Source organism: Lithobates pipiens, unplaced genomic scaffold (assembly GCF_037356315.1).
Source record: "Lithobates pipiens isolate NorthernLeopardFrog02 unplaced genomic scaffold, aLitPip1_a1.2 Scaffold_8, whole genome shotgun sequence".
Lineage (NCBI taxonomy): Eukaryota > Metazoa > Chordata > Amphibia > Anura > Ranidae > Lithobates > Lithobates pipiens.
The window spans coordinates 549,224,409-549,237,174 of record NW_027507903.1 but is presented as its reverse complement, the minus strand read 5'-3'; the positions used below and the strand labels follow the sequence as shown (position 1 = coordinate 549,237,174).

General features: G+C 47.8%; 1 protein-coding gene across 2 annotated transcripts in view; it reads right to left on the bottom strand.

The window, feature by feature from the left end:
• Positions 1-12,766, bottom strand: part of PIWIL2 (piwi like RNA-mediated gene silencing 2) — a 666,930-nt gene that overhangs the window by 577,079 nt on the left and 77,085 nt on the right. For both annotated transcript variants that reach the window (XM_077469839.1, XM_077469840.1), the window contains exon 3: positions 4,950-5,049. In XM_077469839.1, coding sequence (XP_077325965.1) covers positions 4,950-5,049 — 100 coding nt within the window. The remainder of the gene's footprint in view (positions 1-4,949; positions 5,050-12,766) is intronic.

Sequence of the window (12,766 nt, the reverse complement as noted above, 5' to 3'; positions counted from 1 at the left end):
TAGGCATCCCTTAGATCCAGGGATGCCGTGAAGCATTCTGGGGTCAACAACTTTGTGATGAAAAAAATTGTATCCATCCTGAAATGTTTGTACCGAATGAACCTGTTCAGAACTTTCAGATTCAGGATTAAACGGTACTTCCCTGAGGGTTTTTTCACCAGAAAAATATGTGAATAAAAACCCCTGCCCTGCTGGTTTACTGGGACTTGAATCAGAACCTCTTGCTGTATCAGCTCCTGTAGCAAAAGCTTCATTGCAGAGGCCTTCTCCTGATCCCTTGGCAATGTTGTCACATAAAACCTGCTCAGGGGTGGTTTTGAAAATTCCAACCTGTACCCCTGATCGACAATACTCTTCACGAACAGATTTGGAGACAACCTGTCCCATTGTTCGCAAAAAGCTGACAGTCTCCCCCCCACTGGGGAGATATTGTCACTTGCTCTTAGGGGACTGCTCTGGGGGAGATCTAAAGAGGACTCCACCCTTGCCTTTGCCCTTCTGTGAACCCCATCTGCTCTTGCGATCCTGGTCTTTTTTATGGGACTGCTGAAAAGCACGAAAATTCTTTTTGGCAACATGCTTTTTCTTAGCTGGAAAAGCCTTCTTTTTATCGGCTGTCCTAACCAGCACAGACTCTAAACCGGGTCCAAAGAGCAAGTCACCCGAGAAGGGCAGGCCACACAGCTTGACCTTAGAAGCAGTGTCCCCAGACCATGTTTTCAGCCAAACTGCTCTCCTGGCTGAATTTACAAGAGCCGAAGACCTGGCGGCCAGTTTAACCGATTCTGCTGATGCATCCGCCATATATTTGACTGCATTCAGGATCAGTGGAAAGGACTCTAAGAGATCCTTGTGGGGTGTCCCCGCCTCAATATGGCTCTTCAGCTTTTCTACCCAACATTCCAGATTCCTGGCCACTACCGTAGCTGCCATAGCTGGTTTTAGACTGACTGACGCAGCATCCCAAGCCTTTTTAAGGATGGAGTCAGCTTTTTTGTCCATTGGGTCTTTAAGGATCCCCATATCCTCAAAGGCAAGATCCGTTTGTCTGGATACCTGTGAGAAAGCTGCATCGACTCTGGGTTTTTTGTTCCAAACCTGAGTCTTTATCTTCGAAGGGAAACCTTCTCTTGAGAGCTTTAGAGAAGAAAGGGGCTTTTTCTGGGTCCTTCCACTCTTTTCTCACTGAATCTGAGAGAACCCTGTGGACTGGAAAAACTCTCCGTTTTGTTTCGTCCAACCCCTGGTACATTTTGTCATGAATTGACAGTTGTACTTTTTCTTCTTGAATTTCTAGAGTAGTGTAGATTGCTTTAAGAATGTCATCTACTTCCTCTAGTGATAGCTTGTATTTAGAGCCCCTGCTATCTTCTTTCTCTTCCTCCTCCTCAGAATCCCTGAAGGAGATGAGAGTACTACCCCCTTCGTCTCCAGAATCCTCGGTATCCACCTGTCTGGACGACGACGCCCTGGGGCTGGGCGGTAAGTTCTGAGGCTCAGTCTGTGCGGGGGGGGTTTTGTATCAGGATGGACTTGACTGAACTCAAGGAGTTTGTCAGCTCTTTAACCGAAGAAAACAAATCCTTATATTGCTGGGATGTTTCCTCTTCCACCAATTCTCTGATACAATTTCTGCACATTGCCTTCTGCCATGAATCTCTGAGGGGGGTTTTGCAGGAAGGACATTTTCTCTGACCTGGTCTAGCTTTTCCTAGTGATTTTTCCTGAAACGACATGCAGGCTTAACTCACTAAAAGCTCTCAACAACCAGTCGCTTAACACCAAGTCAGTGCAGAGACCCACCACCAAACAGACCACTAGTGAGACCCCAGAACTAGGATGCAAAAGGTCAGAGCGAAGTCACCTCTGACCTGCAGCGACAGGCCCCCAAGAGGGGGGAACAGACAAAGACATAGCCCAACAGTGAAGCAGAGGGTGCCAGTGCACCTTACGTACCTGGGCTTGACCGGTGCTAGGGGCGCCCGTCTCCGCCATAGCTGGCTTACACTCCTCCATCGCTGAGTAAGGCAGCTATCACAAACAGCTCCGTAATTTTTTGAATTTTCCCGGCCGCCGCGTCATCAGGGCCGGCCGGAAGCGTAAGCACACGGTCACCTGACCCGGCCCATGATCCCTGCGTTCCAGGTGCTTGAACCACTGCGCCACGCCCCCTCAGAGCGCCTGCGCGTCACCGTAAACGACGCTGTCGCCGCCCGGGACCCGGCGCCGAAAACGGAGCCACGCCGCTGACCTGCAGCGACCTCCGCCAGCGACAGAGCCCTCCCAGTGCTAAATCAGCGGACACCGGGCACCCGACGCCGGCACTCCGAGGGTCCTTACTCCCGTGAGACGGCGGGACCAGGAGCTCCAGGAGTCCTCCCCCACTGGAGATGCTGCTGGGGGTCAAAAAAAAAAAACAACCTGTAGCTAAGGTAAGCCTTACTCCCCTGCAGAGAGTGTAGCTCTCCCTGGTTCAGGCACATGCTTCCTCCAAGGAGGAAACACAATAACTGAAGCCATGGAGGAAGAGGAGGTGTTTTTAAAGTGGGCATGTGTTTCCTAATGACAAGGTGGAGCTACACTCTCTCCGGGGTTGTCCTGAAAGGCGATTTGAGAAAGAAGAGTGTCAATTTTGAAAAAAAAAAACACAATATCTTACTTTTTGCTAAAATAACCCGCATTTTTTTTTTTTTTTTTTTAATCCTGCTACATATTTTGGTATAATGGATTGGTTTGTGCAAAAGTTATAGCTTCTACAAAATAGGGGATAGATTTATGGCATTTTTATTATTTTTTTACTAGTAATGGTGGCGATCAGTTATTTTTATTGGGACTGCGATATTGCAGCCGACAAATCGGACACTTGACACATTCTTGAGACCAGTGACATTTATACAGCAATTAGTGCTATAAAAATGCACCGATTACTGTATAAATGTCACTGGCAGGGAATGGGGTTAACACTAGGGGGTGATCAAGGGGTTAACTGTGTTGCCTAGTTGTGTTCTAACTGTGGGAGGGTGGGGCTGACTAGGGGAGGAGAGAGATCGGTGTCCATACTTAGTACACACCACACACACACACACACACACACACAATCTCTCTCCTCTTCCGAGAGAACCGGGATTTGTGCGTTTACACACACACACACACACACAGGTGGTAATAATAAAGTTTTGATTTCAATTATATATCTGTAAGCCATTTTGAAACGCTTTATTGATATTGATTTATTTTTACACTGTTTTTCAAAGGCTTTTTTCTTTATTTTTTCTCTTTTTTTTATAACGTGACCAGTAGCAGAGGACTAGAAGTTCCTACTGCTTATGTTTTCCAGAAGACAGGCTGGGAGAGAGCTGAGTCACAGCAGCTGTATATCGATTAGAATGTACTTTGATGTTTTTTTTTTGTTTTTATTGAAATAATTATAGTGCCATCATCCATATACAGAATGAGAAGGAACAATGTAAATTAAACCGTGTGTGTTTAAAGTAAGACTTAACAGGCTTTGAAAATAGTTCCACAAAAATAAAGAATGGCACAAAAGTGACAAGTTCATTTATATCATAAAGGTCCATAAATCAGCGATTTCAGATTTTATGGGGTAATAGCTCAGCCACACCACACCAGTAGCTCATCTCCAGGATCTTGGGGAAATCCAACTAGAAGCCGGATGTACGGTAAAACACGTACAGGTGCGTTAATATGCCTGTATGTGCCATTCTGCCGACGTATATCTGCTTGAGTCGGTTGGCAAGTGGTTAACGTTGTAAACTCTATTTGTTAAAAAGGCAATTATCCACTCACTGTGCAAAATTCACACTGGACCTCATGCAACTTTGATACTGTGCCTCTCTACTCTTCCTCCAGACTCTGGGACCTTGATTTCCAAATGAAATGCAAAATTTTCTAGTCGGTGATGATTTGGGGACCCATGTCATCTGCTGGTGTTGGTCCACTGTGTTTGATTAAGGCCAAAGTAAATGCAGCCCTCTACCAGGAAATTCTAGAGCACTTCATGCTTCCCTCTGTTGATCATCTTTATGGAGATGCTGCTTTGATTTTCCAGCGAGACTTGGCACCTGCCCACAATGCCAAAAGTACCAATAGCTGGTTTAATGATCATGGTATCACTATGCTTGATTGGCCAGCAAACTCGCCTGACCTAAACCCCACAGAGAATCTGGGTTTTATTGTCAGAAGGAAAATTAGACCAGACCCAACAATGCAGATGAGCTGAAGGCCGCTATCAAAGAACCCTGGGCTTTCATAACACCTCAGCAGTGCCACAGGCTGATCAGCCACAGAGTATTTCATGCAAAAGGAGCCCAGACCAAGTATTGAATGCATATTGTATATGGACATTTTTTCAGTAAGCCAATATTTCTGTTTTTTATTGGTCTTAAAATGAGGTTTAACATTGAAAATGAAATGCACTTATATAATCAAATTTTCTGATATACTGAATTTTGTGTTTTCACAATGCTTGAAATATATCACTCTGTGTGTTTGAAAATACTTTTTTTTACCCAATAGGTCGGACTTTAGAGGCAGATTGGAACAGCCGTGTCATTTAGTGGGTAAAAAAAAATATATAATATATATATTTTTTTTTATTTTTTATTTTTTTTCAAATGATCTATAAGGATGTGGCATATGAGTGATTAACCCCAATTATTAATCACTCTGTGTGTAACAAATCTATATAAAACATGAGCGTTTCACTTTTCGAAATTAATTACCGAAATAAACTTTGAGGATTTTCAAATTTTATGAGAAATAACTATATCTTCTCCAGTTAACATGTGAGTGCATAATTGTCATTTTAACCATTAATAAGTTTACTATATTGACACTCTTTCTGCTTTGTTTCACATTCCATTACAAATGGTTCCAGAAAGCTACATTTTGTATTTAAGGAAATTCTAGTGAGCACTAAGATAACTTACCCATTAAGGGATCCCCTCTGCCAGGGGCCACAATTGGCTGTGTTTCTAGGCCTAATCCACGAAATAGGGAAGGCAGCACATTTTTAATATCCTGTGGGCCCTTAAAAAAAAAAAAAAAAAAAACATTGTCACTAAAGCAAAAATGAAAAATAAAAGTCTTAAAGCAAACAGTAAGGATGATAAATTTTCTTATTTCTATTAACCTCAGTAACCGGTCTGTGACATTTAAAGGGGTTGTAAAGGCAGAAGTTTCATTCTATGCATTAAGATGAAAAACCTGCGTGTAGCCTCATTCAGAGCACCTGACTGAGCCCCTTCTCACCAGCGATGTCCACGATCCCCTCAGCCATCAATGACACTCCTCCTGATTGGCCGAGACAGAGCAGCTCAGATAGGGGCTCCATGATAGGGGCTCCATGTCTGAACGGATACACAGAGCTCCGACTCTGCTTGGGTACCCCCTGTAGCGAACTACTGGCTGAGGGGCACTCGATAGAAGGGAGGGGCTAGGAGTAACAAAGAGGGACCCAAGAAAAGGAGGATCAGAGCTGCTCTGTGCAAAACCAACTGCATCGAGTAGACAAGTATAACCTGTTTGTAATTTAACCACTTGCCGACCTCTGTCAGCAAATACACGTCGGCAGAATGGCACGGCTGGGCAAAGTAATGTACCCATACGTTACTTTGAATTTCCCGCCGGCGGCGCGTGTGCCTGCCGCGAGCTTCGCGACCATGATCGTGAACTCGATCGCGGCGGGGATACCCGTGATCGTGTCATGGAGCTCAAGAACGGGTAGATGCTGATGTAAACAGCATCTCCCCGTTCTGCCTAATGACAGGACATGGATTGTCTGCTCCGTCATCAGGAACAGCGATCAGTGTCATGTCATACACAACCCATCCCCCAGACAGTTAGAAACACTCCCCTAGGACACACTTAACCCCTCCCTGTTCCCTAGTGGTTAACCTCTTCATTGCCAGTGACATTTTTACAGTAATCAATGCAATTTTATAGCATTGATCGCTGTATTAATGCCAATGGTTCCAAAAATGTGTCAAAATTGTCGGTCTTCAATAATATCGCAGTCACGATAAAAATAGCTGATCGCTGCCATTACTAGTTAAAAAAAAAAATTAAAGCGGGAGTCCGCCGGGACTCCGCGTTTTTTTTTTTTTTTTTAAAGTCAGCAGCTACTAATACTGCAGCTGCTGACTTTTAAAATAGTGGCACTTACCTGTCCAGCGCGCCCGCGATGTCGGCACCCGAAGCCGATCTCTAGATCGACACTCGAGTGCTGCCGCCGCCATCTTGGGTATGGGAATCAGGAAATGGAGCCTTTCGGTTTCATTTCCCGGTTCCCTACTGCGCATGCGCGAGCCGCGCTGCGCAATGAGGACGGTCCCCGCTGCCTCTGGGATCTGTGTGTTTCCCAGCAGGCAGAGGGGCACTTGCGGAAGGGGGCGGGCACTTGCGGAAAGGGGCGTAATGTACGCCCCTTTCCGCAGAGAGCTAGCCCGGAAGTGGGTGCAGTTACCTGGATTATCCAGGTAACTGCACCCCCCTCCCCCCTGAAAGCTGCCAATTGTGGCGCCGGGGGGGGAGGAATCCGATGAGCGGAAGGTCCATTTTAGGATGGACCTCCGCTTTAACAAAAATGCCATAAAACTATCCCTTATTTTGTAGACGCTATAACTTTTGCGCAAACCAACCGCTTATTGCGATTTATTTTTATTTTACCAAAAATCTTAAGAATGCGTATCGGCCTAAACGGAGGGGAAAAAAATTGTTTTTTATATATTTTTGGGGGATATTATAGCAAAAAGTAAAAAATAATGTGTTTTTTTTTTTTCAAAATTGTACCACCAAAAGAAAGCTCTATTTGTGGGAAAGAAAAGGACATAATTTTGTTTGGGAGCCACTTCGCACGACCATGCAATTGTCAGTTAAAACGGCGCAGTGCCGAATCGCAAAAAGTGCTCTGGTCGGGAAGGGTGTAAATCTTTCCGGGGCTGGAGGTAAAAAAAAAAAAAAGACTTTACAATCACTTTAAGGCATACATAAAGCAAAAGAACAAAAATTTATGTTGCAGTTTACAGGTCTATAGATGTGGTCGCTGAATTACCATTTTCCACAAATTTTTCCTTTATCTTAATCCAGTAATCTCACCACTTCGTTCACACTTGTGCAGCTCTACGAGCCTAATTTTTGCATACCTCTCCAAACATTTTGCACAGGCACAGCAGCCCATTTATTTGAATGGGATGAACTGCCTCCAGAAAACGCAATGAAAAGGTCCCTTTTCTGAAAGCAAGGACTGTACCAAAATCACAAGTGTAGTGTGGGTAAACTGCACTGTTTCCCAGCACGTGGAGGTGCCATGAGGATTATGGTAATGCTACCACCGCGCATCTTCTGAGCAGCAGCACATATTTATGACTGGTACACAAGATACACAGCGGTGCACTGGTCTGAGAATGTTGAGATATATATTTTCTATATAGAAACTATCACTTTAAAGCGGGAGTTCCGCCGTTTTTTTTTTTTTTAAAAAGCCAGCAGCTACTAATACTGCAGCTGCTGACTTTTAAAATAAGGACACTTACCCACCCAGCGCGCCCACGATGTCGGCACCCGAAGCCGATCTCTCGATCGTCTCTCGGGTGCTGCCGCCGCCATCTTGGGTATGGGAAACAGGTTCCCTACTGCGCATGCACGAGTCACTCTGCGCAATAAGGATGGTCCCCGCTGTCTCTGGGATCTGTGTGTTTCCCAGCAGACAGCAGGGGACCTGCGGAAAGGGGCGTAGATTCTGCGGAAAGGGGCGTAGATTCTGCGGATATCTATGCCGGAAGGGGTGCAGATACCTGTACTGTACAGGTACCTGCACCCCCCTCCCCCCTGAAAGGTGCCAATTGTAGCGCCGGAGGGGGGGGGGGGGGGTTCCAATGAGCGGAAGCTCCACTTTATGGTGGAGCTCCACTTTAAGAATTTGTAATGCACTCTTTCGTTCATTGACAGCTCCTTTAAATCTGGACCTTAGGGTTATATCGCCACCTTCAGGAGAGGACTAGGCAGAACATGTAAAAACAGCAAAACTGAACAGCACCACGCAGGGGGCAGTCCCACTGGCTAGAACCCCTCACTGATTCCTGCAGCTCAGTTTATTTATGCCTAGTGTAGGAGAAGGACCTGAAGGGACCTTTGGTCCTGGGAATTTTTTCTTTTTTTTTCTGCAATTATGATCCTGCGAGCTACAAAATCAACAGCCGGGCTGGGTGACAGGCTGGATATATAGATTCTTGTAGTCTTCCCAGCCTGGCCATCGAGCGCGAGCAGACCCTAGCTACACGCTGGGTCAGCCACAACATGCCCCTTTCTAGTTCAGGGGCGGCTGCAGAACTATATACTCCGGGCACACATGACCGGGCTACTGCTGTCTGTGTCACAGTGTGCCGTGGCCGACAGCCACCCTGAACTGCTCGGGTGATGGGTCTGTGGTGGAAGGCGTCCAGCAGTCCCAACAGGAGGGCCAAGTATGGATCCACCTGCCTCAGCAGGATGGAGCAGCTGGACATTCCCTGGGAGGTAGACTAGGGGGTCTCATTCTCCCTTTCTTCTCTCCCTGTCCTTCATTCCCTCCTCCCCATGCTGGGGCCGCTGTGCGACTGGGCATAAGGTGCGGTGCATGTACCAGGCCGGGGGTACTCCGGGCTGTGGAGGGGGAGGGGCTGGCTGCTCTGGCTGCCAGGGTCCGCTCCTTCTTTCCATTTTTTCTGGCCACAGTGAGGTTTTCAGGCTGTTTGCCATGAGGGGAAGCCGCCGCGCGGTCCGTGGACATTTTTGAGGCCACAGCAATTTTCCTATAGCCTTAATCAGTATATTACTGTCAGCCATTTTCTAGAAGGTTCAGCGGCCATTTTCTCGGATGTTTTTTTTTTGCTAGAACGGCCGGCAGCCATTTTCTTGTAGCCTCAGCGTTTTACCGGTTTTAGCAGTTTACCTCTAGCGCTGGTGACTGTATGCTTCCAGAACAACGCGGTTTTCACTCAGAAGACCTCGTAACTGACACATGGCAGAGCGAACGGCGGCAGCACAGCGCAGTACCTGGGTCAGGGTGGCGAGATTTTGTGTACCTTGTCCCTGAGCAGTCACAGGTGAGTCAGGGTCAGCATGGCGTCAGAAAGTGGCGCTTCCTCCCCAGACATCCCTGTTATCGTAACTGGCTCACCTGCACAAAATGTGGTGCCTAAGGGCGCTAAAGCCCCATACACACTCAGATTATCTGCTGAGTTTTTCCTTCAGATTTACCAAAACCATGTAGTAGAAGGGCCTGCCTGATTGCATACACATTGAAACTCCTAAGGTTTGTCCTAATATTATATGGTTTTGGCAAATCTGAAGGAAAAACTCAGCAGAAAATCTGATAGTGTGTATGGGGCTTTAGTCGGCGGTACTGGAGTCCTATTTTGCCAGGGTGGAGGCGGCGTGCGGCGCAAGGGGGGTAAAACACCCCCCGTCTTCCGGGGAAAGCTCTGATTCAGGGCCCGGGCCCCGCTGTGACAGGCAGCCCCTGTTCTGACGTCAGAGGATGCTGACCAAGACTGTTCGGACAGTGAGGATGACTTGGTGTCCGGGTGAGCGCAGGGAAAAGTACTAGTAGGAGCACTTATCACAGCGGTGCGGGATACCCTGAAGATACAGGATACAGCAGGGGCATCTGCAGAGGTGACGTGCCTTTTAGGACCCGCAAACCGGCCCGCACGCCTAAGGTGTTTCCGTATTTTACTTATTTTGATAAGTTCATTTACAAGGAATGGGGAAGCCAGCGACGGGCCTTTTCAGTCCCGAGAAGAACGGCAGTGCGTTACAGGAGAGCCTCCTGACAAAATGGGCATCTCCTCCGGTCTTTGACCCCCCCGGTATCCAGGTTGAATAAAGTAACCACGATTCCGGTAGAAGGGACTCCTGCCTTCAAGGACCCTGCCGACAAGAGGGCCGAGGCAGTGGCCTGGTCCATGTTTACAGTGGAATCAGCGTTAAAGACCTGTGCTGGCCACGGACTTAGTGTCACAGATACTTACTGAATGGGCAAAGTTGTTGCACCGTGAATTGGAGAAGCAACAGACTTCCCCGGTCTGCATAGAACTGGCAGATCAGTTGGTGCATGGCCTTAAGTATGTCTGATGTGGCCCTGGATATGGTACCCCTGCTCTCTAGAGCATCAGTATTAGCAGTGGTGCCCGATTTGGCTGAAATGCTGGTCTGTAGACCAGGCATCTAAAAAAGCACTGGCGGATTTGCCCTTCCAAGGCGAGAGGCTATTTGGAGCTTCGCTGGGTGACATTATTAAAATTGTTACCGGTGGGAAGAGCACGTTGCTCCCACAGTCCAGGAAGGGTAAGTAGCCACGCCGTAGGCAAGGACCCTCTTTTTCCCCTCAGAAACGGCTTTTACGCCTGCCCGGGTCGGCAGGTAAGCGTTCCAGTCTGACAAGGCGCCTACATGAGGACAAAAGCGTCCCTGGTTTCGCAAGCCAAACAAGGCTGCAAGCAAAAATGTTACCGCATGAAGGTTTCAAGAGTCCTGGGGGGGGGGGGCAAACCTTTGTGCGTTAACATTTTTGTGTTACCTTTGGGAGTTTGCAGCTCGGTGGACCTCCCTACTGTCCGACCAATGGGTCTGCAAACTGGTTTCGTCGGGGTACAAGATAGCGTTTCTCTTTCTTGTCCAGACAGATTCTTTCCCTCCAAGCTTCATCTGCTTCCGGCTCGTCAAGAGGCCTTGTTCGGTGCAGTACAGGACCTGCTACTGCGCAGGGTAATAGAACCTGTACTGACGTTGGAAAGGTTTCAGGGATTCTACTCCAATCTGTTTGTAGTCCTAAAGGAGGAAGGGGTCCATCCAATCCTGGACCTCAACAGCTTTGTGAAAGTGCAAAGGTTAAGGATGGAATCAGCGCGCTCCGTGGGGGACTTCCTGGCGTCCTTGGACATCAAAGACGTATACTTACATGTACCCATATGCCTCAGGCATTACAGGTTTCTGAGATTTGCAGTCGGGGAAGAGCACTACCTATTTGTGGCTCTCCCTGTTGTCCTGGCCTCAGCACTCCGGGTCTTCCAAAAGGTGTTAGCCCAAATTCTGGCCTTAAGGCAACGTGGGATCGCAATCATGGGTTACTTAGACTACCTCCTTCTGAGAGCAGCTTCCACCTCAGAATTAAGGGAGGATGTGGCAATCACCATGTAAACTCTTCGGGAGTTTGGTTGGGTACGGAACCTAAAAAAAAGTCGGTGTTGGTGCCCACTCCTGGAGTACCTGGGCTTACTGCTGGACTCATCAGAAGCGAGCATTTTTCCCTTCAGACAAGCTGCAGACTCTTCAAGCTGCGGTGAGGTTATTGGTGAACAGAAGGTGGTCGTCGCTGTGTTTCTGCATGAGAGTCCTAGGTCTCATAGTAGCCACTTTCTTGGCGGTACTGTACGCTCAATTTCACACTCGAGTCTTCAAGAAAGAGATGATGTCAAAATGGGACAAATCTCCGTTATCCCTGGCTTGTGAAATTCGGGTGAGCCGGTTAGTCAGGGGTTCCCTGCTCTGGTGGCTGAGGTCGCCGGCCCTTTGGACCGGAAAATCATTCCTTCCTCTCCATTGGACGGTGATCACAACGGGTGCCAGCCGCCTGACTGGTTGGGAGAGAGTTTTGGGCGTACAGTCGGCACAGGGCCATTGAACACAGGAGGAATCCCACCTTCCGATCAATGTGCTCAAGCTTTGGGCAATCAGGCGGTGCCTCTCCACATGGTCAAAGAGGCTGCAGGGGCATCTGGTCAGGATCCAGTCAGACAACGCCACGGCGGTGGCGTATGTCAACCATCAAGGAGGAACAAAGAGCTTGGCACAGCATGGGAGACCGCTCACATCCTACAGTGGGCAGAGTGGCACGTGCCAACCCTGTTGGCCGTATACATTCTGGGCGTAGAAAACTGGCAGGTGGACTACCTAATCCATCAGATGCTGGACCAACGGGAATGGTCTTTGCATCCGGATGTATTCCAGCTCATTTGCCTAAGGTGGGGCACAACAGATGTGGATCTCTTGGCCTCTCGGCTCAATCAGAAGGTGCAGAGGTTTGTGTCCAGGACAAGCGACCCCTGGGCGGACGCATCAGAAGCGTTTGGTGGCTCCAATGGGGAATTATCAGCCGATTTATGCCTTCCCCCCAATAAAACTCCACGCAGAGTGGAGGCCGAGGGGATTCCGGTGATTCTGATTGCCCCGGATTGGCCTCAGCGTCCTTGGTAAGCTGACCTAGTACGACTGGTGGCGGATGTTCCTTGGTGGCTGCCTATGCGAGAAGCCCTTATCACAAGGTCCGATACTTCATCCTGCCTTACCGTCGCTGGTTTTAACAGTATGGATGTTGAAAGACAAGTGCTAAGGGACCGAGGTCTGTCAGACTCTGTAATTTCCACTATGCTGAGGGCATGGAAGTCATCTTCGTGGAAGATTTATCATTGCACGTGGAAGGCCTACATCTCCATGTGTGAGGAGATGGGGTGGCGTCCGTGCACACATACTCAGTTTGCAGGATCCTGCTATTTTTGCAGCGAGGAGTGGCTCATAAACTTGCTTTAAGCACCATCAAGGGGCAGATATCAACCTTGTTTATATTTAGAATGTATAATGCGCTAATATTAACCTCCCAATATAACACGGTGTAACCTCCTAATGGTTAATCAGTGAATCATGTGCAAAATAAGCAAATGGAGCCTATTATAAATAACATCCTTCACTATAACAAAATCCTAAAGCT